General features: G+C 43.5%; 1 protein-coding gene across 11 annotated transcripts in view; it reads right to left on the minus strand.

Annotated features, from left to right (window-relative positions):
- Positions 1-13,400, minus strand: part of LOC140738485 (rabphilin-3A-like) — a 267,048-nt gene that overhangs the window by 20,180 nt on the left and 233,468 nt on the right. For all 11 annotated transcript variants that reach the window (XM_073065818.1, XM_073065822.1, XM_073065815.1 and 8 more), the window contains 4 exons: positions 11,439-11,565; positions 10,406-10,462; positions 6,193-6,347; positions 1,656-1,737 (listed from right to left, as the gene is read on the minus strand). In XM_073065818.1, the coding sequence (XP_072921919.1) occupies positions 1,656-1,737; positions 6,193-6,347; positions 10,406-10,462; positions 11,439-11,565 (421 nt within the window). The remainder of the gene's footprint in view (positions 1-1,655; positions 1,738-6,192; positions 6,348-10,405; positions 10,463-11,438; positions 11,566-13,400) is intronic.

Consider the following 13,400-nt stretch of genomic DNA (forward strand, 5'->3'; position numbering starts at 1 on the left):
CGTAGTTCAGTCTAGTTTTTTGTACTGTGTCATGTAAACCATGGTCCTGAAAATTGTTGTCTCATTTTTACTGTGCACTATACCAGCAGTTATGGTTGAAACGACAACAAAAGTTGACTTGACTTGACTTGATTCTGGAAGGGGACTCCACTTCCTTTTAGCCTGCTGAGGAATCCCCAAGCATTACATCTCACCATAAAGCTGTCTTGAGTTTCCTCTCCCAAGGCTATGGCAATTGTTCACCCCTTGTTCCCATCACTAAACATGTCGGGTCTCCAACTGCAGTGGGTTGCAGTCCAGCTGTCCCTCTCAACACCAGCTTGAAGCCAGAATCAGCACAAGGAGTCAACTGGTGCTGATGCAGCATTTGTACCTATGTTCTGGCCTCTGCTTTACAAGTCCCATCTCCAGGTCTGTAATGGGCCTCCTGCCCTGGCTGTGGTAATGCTGAATGGGGTAGTACACTTCTGCCTCACCACATAGCTTTGTTAAACCGATAATGACATTTAACAATAGTAAGGGTTACCTAGTATTGGTGCTATATTGTGGCAGATGAACTCAGCTTTGAAATAATTATGAATTGGAGTACAGTAGAAGACAGAGGGATTAGTGTCATGATGTTATGACAATAACCTTTTTTCTGAATGTTATCAAAACCAAAAAGAGCTGGTGATTGACTTCAGAAATGGGGATGGTGTGTAAGTTCCAGTCTATATCAATGGTGTAGAGATTTGGAAGGTTGGCAACTTCAAGTTCCAAGGTGAGAACATCACCAATAGCCTGTCTTGGTTCAACCACAATGACGTCACAGCCAAAAAAATTCACTACACCTCTACTTCCTCAGAAAGCTAAAGAAATATCCCATTGACTTACCAATTTTTATGAATACATCACAGAAAGCATAGGGAGTTGTGGACACAGCTCAGCACATCACAGGACCCAGCCTCCCCACTAAGGACCCTGTTCATACGTCTCACTGCCTCATCAAACCCCAGACATTCTCTCTTCTCCTCCCTCCCATCGGGCAGAAGATATAAAAGCCTGAAAGCACGTACCACTTGGGTTGAGGACTGCTTCTATGCCACTTATCAGACTCCAGTACGGTAAAATGTACTCTTGGCCTCACAATCTACCCGGCTGAGATCTTGCACTTTATTGTTTACCTACACGCCACTCTTTCAGTAGCTTTTACACTTTATTGTTTTGCTTTATTTTACTCAATGCACTGTAATGATTTCATCTGTATAAACAGTATGTAAAACAAGCTTTCACTGTATCTTGGATATGTGACAATAATCAACCAATACCAATATTAGGAGATGGTCCTGGAGAAGGATCTCGGACTGAAACATTGGTTTCCATAGATGCTGCCTGTCCTGCTGAGTTCCTCCAGCATTTTGTGTGTGTGTGTTGCTTAGGAGATGAATACTTGGCATCTTTATACCATAACTATTTACAAGAAATATTAATCAGGGTTAAGTATTGAGCATTCATCTGACCCTTTTGGCAGCACTCTAGGAAGACTATGCCAGGTGCTATAAGTTGTTTAAAAATTATATGTCAATTGCGTCCATTAGTTTTAAGTTTTTTTTCTTAATGAATTACTAAAAGATCTCATTTCCTCGGAACGTTTATGTAAGATTTGTGCATCTCACCTCATTAAATTCAGGGTTCAGTGTCTTTTTCTTGATCTGTGTTTTCTGTTTGGCCTTTTTACCCATGTCAGGCTTGAGACAGCTGAAAGAAGCCAAAAGATATTGTTGTCAAGCTTCTAAATAATTGCCCAGAAGAGCCAACACACTTGTCACTGGAACAGAAGGGGGCATTCAGCATTGCTTTTGCCGTTCAATTAGATCAAGATGGTGGATGAAGTGATGCTTTCTTCATCCAGCCACTTCCACTTCATTTTAATTTACCCCTTGCTAGGCAAAATAGAGTTATTGTTTCACTAGAATTTTTGCTATTTACAACAGAGAGCCCAACATTTCTTCACAGTTCACATGAAGAAGTTGTTTATAAACCTTTTTCTAAAGACTATACAGTACAAAGCAGATTTTATTAGAGATTGTTAGTTCATTAATTTCTTTGTTTCTGGAGTCTCCTGCTGCCACTTAATGCCCATCAGCTAAGTGCCCCCTGCAATGCCACTCTACAGCAGCTGTTTGGGAATGTGGGAAAACTCTGGTTCTGCATTTACCTGATCTCAGCCACTGTGAGAAATTTCAAGCGTTAACCCATGTCTCTTTTACACATTCTGTTGGGATTTCAATGCCTATGAGTGGATTTATTTTTCATTCTTTCACCTCCTAAAGGTGCTGACTTGTGTTGGGGTGCACCCCAACCAACTACCTTAACTGCTTAGTCCCTCCACAGAGGGTCAGAGAGAAAAGAGGACCTTTGACTTACTGAGTCTACATGGACTAATCTTGCATCATCCCCTTTTGTGGTGCTCTCCACTGTCTTATCAATCTTCCCCATTCACCTACACGCTGGCATACTGGGGAGGGCAATGAAGCTATCAACCAGATGTCTCTGTGAGCAGCCTGAGAAACCCATGTGGGCATAAACACAGACAGGACCGAGTTCCGGAAAGGACCTGCATCACTGGAGCTGAAAGGTAGATGCTCTATAATAAGCCCTGGATCACTAGTCACATCAAAGGCCTCCTAAACCAGAAGAAGAGGGCCTTTAAAGATGGTGATCGGTTGGAGCTTAAAAGAGTTCAGAAGGAACTCAGAGTACAGATAAGGGGGGCAAAGGAGCAGTATAGGAGGAAGCTAGAACAAAAGCTGCAGAAAAAAAGCATGAAGGAGGTGTGGGATGGGATGAAGATTATCACCGGATGCGGTGCAAAGCGGGGGGCGAACATAAGTGGAGATGTGGAGAAAGCGAACCAGCTGAACAACTTCTTCAACAGGTTCGACAGCTCAATCTCATCCTCACCGCAGAAATCCACACCAGGCTTACTTCCCTCTCAGGAAAATAGCCACTCACAGGAGACCTTGCCCACGCCCAGGATTACGGCTGCACAGGTGGAAGGTCAACTGAGGAAGATCTGTACCAGCAAGGCGGCTGGACTGGATGGAGTTTCCCCACGATTACTGAGGGCCTGTGCGACTGAGCTGGGAGAACCACTACAGCGCATCTTCAACATGAGCCTGGAGCAGAGAAGAGTATCCAGACAGTGGAAAACATCCTGTATTGTCCCGGTACTGAAGAAACCACAACCAAAGGAGTTGAATGACTTCAGACCTGTTGCCTTGACGTCGCACGTGATGAAGACCATGGAGCGGCTGATAATACAGAATCTGAGGCCACAAACCAGGCACGCCCAGGATCCTCTTCAGTTTGCGTATAAGGAGAAGGTGGGAGTGGAGGATGCTATCACGTATTTGCTGCACAAATCACTCTCTCACCTAGAGGGGGTCAGTTGTGCTGTGAGGATTACATTCCTTGACTTCTCTAGTGCCTTTAACACCATCCAGCCCAAGATCTTAAGGCACAAACTAACGGAGATGGGAGTAGACTCTCACATGGTGGATTGGATAGTGGACTACTTGACAGATAGACCTCAGTATGTGCGGTTGGGAGACTGTAGGTCTGACACGCAGGGAACTGTACTCTCTCCGGTCCTGTTCACCCTGTACACATCAGACTTCCAATATAACTCGGAGTCCTGCCATGTGCAGAAGTTCGCTGATGACACGGCCATAGTGGGGTGTGTATGGAATGGACAGGAGGAGGAGTATAGGAAACTGATACAGGACTTTGTGATATGGTGCAACTCAAACTACCTGCGTCTCAATATCACCAAGACCAAGGAGATGGTGGTGGACTTTAGGAGGTCTAGGCCTCATATGGAGCCAGTGATCATTAATGGAGAATGTGTGGAGCAGGTTAAGACCTACAAGTATCTGGGAGTACAGTTAGACGAGAAGCTAGACTGGACTGCCAACACAGATGCCTTGTGCAGGAAGGCACAGAGTCGACTGTACTTCCTAAGAAGGTTGGTGTCATTCAATGTCTGTAGTGAGATGCTGAAGATGTTCTATAGGTCAGTTGTGGAGAGCGCCCTCTTCTTTGTGGTGGCGTGTTGGGGAGGAAGCATTAAGAAGAGGGACGCCTCACGTCTTAATAAGCTGGTAAGGAAGGCAGGCTCTGTCGTGGGCAAAGTACTGGAGAGTTTAACATCGGTAGCTGAGCGAAGGGCGCTGAGTAGGCTACGGTCAATTATGGATAACTCTGAACATCCTCTACATAGCACCATCCAGAGACAGAGAAGCAGTTTCAGCGACAGGTTACTATCGATGCAATGCTCCTCAGACAGGATGAAGAGGTCAATACTCCCCAATGCCATTAGGCTTTACAATTCTACCGCCAGGACTTAAGAACTTTTTAAAAGCTATTATTAATGCTTTTTGAGATAGTGATTTAGATGCATATCGTATTTTTTTACTGAGTTAAGTATTGTATGTAATTAGTTTTGCTACAACAAGTGTATGGGACATTGGAAAAAAGTTGAATTTCCCCATGGGGATGAATAAAGTATCTACCTATCTATCTATCTATCTATCTATCTATCTACAAACAGCACCACTAGGCTGCCCAAACTTGTCATCCTAGGCCATTCCAATGCCCGCTGTCCCTGAATGTGGAGAAAGGTGTTTGTTTCCCATGGAAATGGGAACCTTGACTAGAGGACACTGAGGGTGCAGTCACCTTTTGTCCCAGGCTACAGACTGTGGACAGATCATGGAGCTCAGGTCGAATGAATCTTTGGATTGGATGGCAACTGTTTTTCAGTTTGAGATATGAGCGAGAATCTGTCAATACTGGACACTCTGCAGTGGAGGTGGGTTGAGGAGAGAGTAATCCTGTTAATTTTTCATCTTTCAGCAACAAAGGACATTACAAAAGGTTAAATCCTTGACTTGAACTTCCCATGATTCAGGACATTTACAAGGGCGGGTGTGTAAAAAGGGCCCGTAGATCACTGGGGACCTGAGTCACCCCAACCACAATCTATTCCAGCTGCTACTATCTGGGAAACAGTACCGCAGCATAAAAGCCAGTCCAACAGGCTCCGGGACAGCTTCTTCCACCAGGCCATCAGACTGATTAACTCACACTGACTTGAGTGTATTTCTATGTTACATTGACTGTTCTATTTATATAAATTACTATGATTGCACATTCAGACGGCGGCATAACATAAAGATTTTTACTCTTCATGTACGTGAGGATGTAAGAAATAAAGTCAATTCAATTCAAACGCTCTGCTCCTAAGGATTAAAAGGTACACAGGGCATTGTAATTCTTACAGCAACCATCCAATTCAGCCTTCACACTGGTGCATCATTCTAACCAGCTCAGGAGACCTTCACCCACGTCTCTGAGTTAACAGCAATAGCCCTAGATCCAGGTGATGAAAACATCTCAGCCTCTGTCACTTCAAGGAGAAATAAGTGAAACATACCCTCCGCAGGCCAATGCCGTTTTCTCATGGTCTGGTGACTTCTAACTAGTAGTCATTAAAGAAATCATGGAGATATCATTGCAGAATGGTATGTTTACCATGTCTCCTCTTGGAGAAACACCCAGGGGAAAGGTAGACACTAATGTAAAAAGAGTTGGGGATCATCTCCCTGAGAGAGAGAAAAACTGGTGGGGAATGAGAGCAGGGGAGAGGGAGAGTGGAAGAGAGAGAGGGGAGAGTGGGAAGAGAGAGAGGGGTGAGTGGGGAGAGGGAGGGAGGGATGGGGATGGGGAGGGGAAAGTGGAGGAGAGAGGAGGGAGGGAGACGGGCAGCAGGAGGTAGAGGGAGAGGGAGTGGGAGTGAGTAAAAGAAAACAAAGACATTGAGGAAGTAATTCATAAAGACCATAATGAATCAGGGAATGGATTTATTTTACAGAGTTTATACCATCCAACAGAGGTGATTGTGACAGTGCATGATTGACAGAAAGCAGAGTAAAGCTTTGAAAGGAAGCAAGGCCATCCTCCGTCGCTCCAAGGAGAAAAGGCCAAGTTCACTCAACCTATTCTCATAAGGCATGCTCCCTAATCCAGGCAACATCCTTGTGACTGCTGTTTGTCAGCAGAACAGGGAAATAAACAGACATTTACAAATAAACTATTCTCTGCGATGTGAAGAAGGGTGCAGCAAACAGCATCAACTACAGGCTTACGTACATTTTGACGAAGGGGTCAGAGTAACCATTGGCATCCATGGCAGCCAAATGAACGCAGCGTATAATTCCCACAATCAGGCCTCCCTGCTGACTGCTGTACAGGAGTGAGATGAGGATTCGACCCCGCTCCTCAATATCACCACAGTGCTCAGCTTGCTGGAAGAGGGCAGAGAATCTGTTAGTGTGGGTTGCTATTAGAATCTGTCAAACTAGTCCAATTATTTATTTATAACAAGTGCTCTCAGACCAACTATGAATATTTTAAAAATGGAATATTTTAGATTCATAGAGATCTTTGCCTCACTTGTCCGTGCCAACCGTATCTACACTAATATCAATTGCTGTGCTTGGCCAGTACCCCTCTAAACCTTTCCTATCCATGCATTTGTCCAAATGCCTTATAAAAATTATAACTGTACACACCTCTACGATTTCCTCTGGCAGACTGTTCTATGAAAACACAATCCCCTGAGAAAACCTTGCCCCTTAGAACCCCTTTACAGGCAGTCCCCGGGTTACGTACGAGTTCCGTTCCTGAGTCTGCCCTTAAGTCGGGTTTGTACGGAACAAGTACATCTGGTATTATTTAGCGTCAGTTAGTCAAACGTTTGTCTTAGTATATAGTACATATTTTACCTTTCTATGCATATAAAGCACTTAAGAAACGTATGTGTTTCAATAATTAAACCACTGCATTGCTTAGTAATAACTGCAGCTTTCATCGGGGCAGGGCCTTTCACATGCTCCGCTATTTTCACTTTATCCGTTATCCTTTAAAATTGTTCGATCGTTGACCGACTGTAGCCTAATGCTTTTCCAATGACTGATGGCGTTTCACCTCTTTCCAAATGCTTTAGTATTTCCACTTTATTTTCAATCGCGATCACTTCCTGTCAATGGAACAGAAACACTGCGGGCGGCGGGTCCCGAACTCCGCCACACTGAGACAGGCTAAATGGGACAAGTGGGGGCTGTGCTGGGTTTGGGTATTTGATCCTCCACAATATTCCACGTGGGAATTTAAACTGGAGGTGGCAGTGTTTTTTTTTATGAGGTCCAGTTTCGAGCTCGACATCAACCCGGCACGGATGGCACGGGAGTCACTGGATTGACATCAACCCGGCACGGGAGTGGTCTGTCACTGGATCGATCTCGAGCCTGGTGCTGATCTCACTGCGCCACCAGGGGGGTGGGGTCAGGGTGTATCTTACTAAGAAAAATTTAAGCCAAATACAAAGTTAAACACTCAACACAGTGTCAACGGCAATGACTTAAAATGGTGGATGGCATCGCGGTCTGACTTAAAATGGCGGACGGCGCTCTCCTTCCTCGGTTCGTAAGTATGAGTTGTTCGTAAGTTGGACGTTTGTAACTCGGGGACTGCCTGTAACTTGTTTTTCCCTCTTAAACCTATGCCTTCCTGGTTAAGACTTCCTTACCCTTAGAAATAGACTGATTATCTGCCCTGTTTATGTCCTTCATAATTCTATAAACCTCTATAACGTTACCCATCATCCTGTGCTCCAGGGCAAATAACCTCAAACTATCCAAACTCTCTTTTTAACTCAACTCCCACCCCGCCAATTCAGGCAATGTTCCTGTGAACTTCTTCAGCACTCTCTTGAGGTTAATCACATCCTTCCTATAGCATGGTGACTAGAACTGCACACATTGCAGTTAATTATAACCTGACATCCCTATACGTATACCCAAAGCCTTGACCAATGAAGGCAAGCACAGCATACATCTTTCTCAACTCTCTGTCTACTGGTATTGCCGCATTCTGGGAACTATGTACTTGTACCCCGAGGTCTCATGTTCCACAGCATTGAACAGGAGCCTGCTATTCACTGCACATAGAAACATAGAAAACCTACAGCACAATACAGGCCTTTCGGCCCACAAAGTTGTGCCGAACATGTACTTACTTTAGAAATTACCTTGGGTTACCTCTCATCATCTTATACACCTTTATCAGATCACCTCTCACCCTCCGTCGCTCCAGGGAGAAAAGGCCAAGTTCACTCAACCTATTCTCATAAGGCATGCTTCCCAGTCCAGGCAACATCCTTGTAAATCTCCACTGTACCCTTTCTATAGTTTCCACATCCTTCCTGTAGTGAGGTGACCAGAACTGAGCACAGTACTCCAAGTGGGGTCTGACCAGGGTCCTATATAACTGTAACATTACCTCTCGGCTCCTAAACTCAATCCCACGATTGATAAAGGCCAATGCACATCCTGGCCTGGTTTAGCTTCCCATTTTATTTAGAACAAACCAACTTACAGACTGCATTTTCTTACTGGGGAGTAGTGTTCCCAAACAGAGGACACAATCCGACTGTATGCTGCACTGGAAGAGTCAGTTTAACTCCAGAGTACATTGAGAGACTGTATCATAGAAAATGAACTTGGTATCCCTCATATGGATTCCGTACTGAGGAACTGTGCTATGGGAACTTTGCTGGAAAATTGTACCACAGATACATAGAGGGGAAAGGTAGAGTCATACAGTCATGCAGCACAGAAACAGGCCCTTTGGCTCACCTGGCCCATGCTGAGCATGCTAGTCCCATTTACCGTGTTTGCCCCATATCCCTCTAAATTTTTCCTATCCATATACCTGTCCAAGTGTCTCAAATATTGTTGAAGTATCTGCCTTAACAATTTCCTCTGGCAGCTCATTTCACATATAAACTATCACTCTCTGGATGAAATATCTCCGTCCGTTACGGAGGGTGGAGCTTAAGATGATGGTGCCTAACAGTGATACCTTTGCTTGCATTTTCAGAAACAGCTCTATTTCTATTTTTAATATCTCTTTTATTTTCCTTTTCAGAGTTGTTTTGAAGACTCTGACCTGGAATTACATGCTGACTTTGGTTCTTTGTGGGAATGGGACCCACTCTCGGGGCCTCATGACCGGCCGGTTTTCGATATACCAAGGATGCGGCCTAGAAGACGAGTGTGCCGGATTTTCGTGGCTCTGGAGGTGAGCAGATTTGAGGTTGGTGCCGCTGCCTGATGTGTCCCGGGAGTACACAGAAGATTGAAAGCAGCGAGTTAGCTGCTCGCTGCGTGCTTTGGGCACGAGTTCGGAAAAAGCGATGCAACAGACTTTTAACACCCTAAATCGGTGAGTTGTTTGTTATGTCTCCCTCTCACTATGAAATGGGGATACATCTTTTTCCCTTATTAGTGAGAGAGCGAGAGCCTGTGGTATGTCGAATACCAGGTGAACGAGTAGTCTTTGGGGTTCTGCAAGTTTGTGTCTTTACTGATGTTTTGCTGCACGTTTGAGTGCTCGTTGGAGGGTGCAGATGCTTTTTCTGCTGGTGGGAGGGGGTGTTGTCACTTTGCTGCAGCTTATGTGTGGGAGGGGGGACCTGGGGGGTTTTGGGGTTCTAACATTTAACTGTCAGTCATTCTTTGGGGCACTCCTCTGTTTCCGTGGATGTTTGCAAAGAAAAAGTATTTCAGGATGTATATTGTATACATTTCTCTGACATTAAATGTACCTATTGAAATCTTCAAAGTTTAAAGTAATTTTTATTATCTGTGTACGTATTTGTCACCATACACAACCCTGAGATTCATTTTCCGCTGGGCATGTTCAGAATAGCAACCATAACAGGATCAATGAAAGATCAGCTAGAGTGCAGAAATCAACAAACTGTGCAAATGCAAATATAAATAAATAACAATAAATAATGAGAACATAAGGTAAAGAGTCCTGAAAGTGAGATCATTGGTTGTGAGAACATCACAGTGATGGGGCAAGTGAGTGTAGTTATCCCCTTTTATTCAAGAGCCTGATGGTTGTGGGGTAGTAGCTGTCTTTGAACCTGGTGGCGCGAGTCCTGAGGCTCTTGTACCTTCTGTCTGATAGCAGCACCGAGAAAAGAGCATGGCCTGGGATATTAAGCCTCTCCCCTCTTGCCATAAATCTATGCCCTCTGATTTTTGAATACTCAACCCTGGAAAAAGGTGTGTGCAATCATTGTATCTATGCCCCTCGTGATTTTAAACACCTCTATAAGATTAGCCGTCAATGAAGTGCTAAGTGAACTCTGCCAAAGGTACTTGGGGAACTATAGGAAATTGTACCAGGCTAACAAGGTTGCCAATGGGAGGGGGTTAACTGCCCTCCTCTCTACCCAAACTGCTAAGTGTGAACAAAGCACAGTATAGAAAAGCAATGAAGCCACGTTTACCTCATCCTCGTAAAGTGACATTCCCCGTGTGGATCCAACTGTAGAACCTCGTTTTACCTGTGGGAATATTCACAATATATTAAGGATGAAGCTTAGCAACTGGATCAGTGTCGGAATCAGATTAGTTTATTGTCACTTTCATATACACCAGGGTGCAATGAAATTCCTTGCTCTGGGGCAGCTTAGGAAGTAAGCAGTATACAGAGTGATAATAAATTAGTTAGTTACTGCCTGTCATGCTTCTGGCATTTAGAGCAAACAGTAGTACAGAGTGATAATAAATGCACCAATAAATACAGCCAAGGGTGCAATAAACAATGGAACGGGGTAACGTAGAGTACTGCAAACCAAGGCAGTGCTCAAAGAAGTCCTAAGGTGACAATAACGGAAGAAGGAGCATTAAGGGTTTGAAAACTTGGCGGCACCACTGGGAATGGGGTGATTAGGTCAGGAGTCTGATGGCAATAGGTGAAGAAGCTATTCTTGAGTCTGGTTGTATGTACAGACGAGCTACTGCATCTTCTCTTACAGAGTAGATGAGAGAAAAGGGAAAGACCAGAGTGTTTGGCATTGTTAATGATACTATTGGCCTTCCAGATGCAGTGCACCATGGTGACGGACTGGGTGGAAGGATGTGATGAAATAAGCAGTGTTTGTCACTCTACACTGGTTCTAATTGTCAGTTCAAATCTACATAAAAGGTATTCCTAACATGCCTCTTGTTACAGTCTAAATATCAGGCCGTCCCACCCTTTCTCCAAATGAAACAGTTATGGAATGGGGATTGGCCTTCCTGCCCTGAAATGTCCTGGCATCCTCTGAATCCGCGAGCAAAAGAATAAGCTACACATTACCTACACTATCAGCACCCTTACTCTGCTGCTTAGTTACTGCACCCGCTTAGTTCTTAATTGTGCCACATCCAGCATATTCTGGAGAGGTGTGCTCACCATCAAAGCTGCCTGAAGCTGATTTTGGACTCCAGCTGTAATCCTGAATAAGCCCTGAAGAGTAATCACAAGGAAACCCTTACCGGTACGACTCTCTCCAGACAGATGTTGAAGTTCTTTACTTGGTTAGGTTTGAGTTTCTTTAGAGAAACCCTGGTCTCTCCAATGAATTCATTATGACCAAATTTATCTTCATCCAGGACAGAGATCCTGTATTGGGGGAAAAAATATCAATTCAGGTTGAATAGATCAAACAATTTGAACTTATGCGCGGTCTTCAATGCAGTAAAATGTTCTGAAATACTTGGCAACAGCATCAAGAAACAAAATTTGACAAGAATATATTCCTGCGCCTGACCAAATGTTTGTTTAAAGTAGTCTTTCACAAACTTTTTTAGCCCAACGCCCCCAAAGCACTTTCAAACTTGTCAATGCCCCACTAAAGCATCTTCATCCTTGTCAATGCCCCCGTTAGGCACAATATACTTTCCAGCATCCCCATAGTGTAAACATGTCTACCATATGCTAACATGAGAAAAGTTATCCTGTTTTAAATTTTTGTTTTTAAACCTAGCTTACAAAGCACCTGTGTGCTGTACAGCAGCTTCGATATCAATGTGATCCTTGAGGTTGATGGTTTTTAGTAAGAGTTGAAATATCTGGTTCAAGTCATCACAGCGAAAACTTTAAGACCCCACACATAACAATGTCCAAGTGGTTTCTGGTTTCTGTGAGTATGTGGTTCACTGCACTGAAACCTTTTTCAACAAGGTAGGAGGATGGAAATGCAATGAAGAACAGTTTGGCTCTTCTCCAAAGACCAGGAAACTTCATATGACAGTTAGCCACATACCACAAAAGCCAACATTTTTGGAAAGCATTTTTGCTACTTCATCATTCTGAATTTTGATTATTTCTTCTTGCAAGCTCCCTTCCTGTTCTTCCACCTTGCAAAGAAATGGGTTAATTACCCAGTCTGGAATTTCCAGATCGATCAAATCCTTGAATCAATTCTGAAAATCTTTCTTCAGTGACTACAGGTATAAGCAGTTCTCTTGCAAATCACCATCTGTGAAAGAGAGTGCCATACTTTCATGCAGAGAAATTGTGAGAACATTCTTCTCCCAATGTTTTGCTTATATATTTCCAGTTTTCTGATGGAAGTGGACACTGCACTTTTGCCTGGATTAAACTGAAATCCTCACTCTGCAGTTTCATATTTAGAATGTTAATTTTGTCATACATATCGGCTAGGTATGCCACATCTCCACGTATAACTTCAATCTTGTTCCCCAAGCTCTTGTCAACTTTGAGTAAAAATTCAACCAGTGTCAAACAGATCAAAGAAACGCTTTAAGCAGCAGCCTTTTCACAGCCAACACACTTCAGTGTGAAGAAGCAAGCATTATCTTGGCATAATTGTTGTGTTATTACTCAGAGGAATTGATTTTAAAATACTGGTATCCATTTTGAGAACATGGTGAGCACTTCTGATACAGCAGGTGTTATCAATTGTATGAGATTTTCCACACTTTGCAATCATTTTGGAAATGTTATAAGAAGCAATGAGACCACTATCAAGATAATTTTTAGCTTTCTTGGCAATTGATTCGAGTGTTCAAACGCTTCTTTCATCTTCTGGAACTGAGTAATACCATAAGTAGCCTTTTCAGGGAGTCTTTTACAGAAGTGTTCCTGCAATCTTGATGGTTTCATGGCTTCATTAGACAATACAGCATTACAAATAAGACACATGGGTCATCACTGATCTGACGGGAATGGAATAATATCATACTCCAGGTATGTAAAATTATATTGGTGCACTTTCTATAGTTTCTGTTTCTTAGCAGGATTAGAATTCCAGGTGTCACCACCTTCAGACTCACAGAAATCGCACCATATGTACTTATCCGTCATTAATGGGGCTAAATTAAAATTAAAAATTAACACAAACTGGGAATGCACATTGGCGATAGCAGCATTGACATGGATGGAACAATGATAATGGCATGTAAAGGAACAGCAAGGTGAAGATGAAGACAATC

Source organism: Hemitrygon akajei, chromosome 14 (genome assembly GCF_048418815.1).
Source record: "Hemitrygon akajei chromosome 14, sHemAka1.3, whole genome shotgun sequence".
NCBI classification, from domain to species: Eukaryota; Metazoa; Chordata; class Chondrichthyes; order Myliobatiformes; family Dasyatidae; genus Hemitrygon; species Hemitrygon akajei.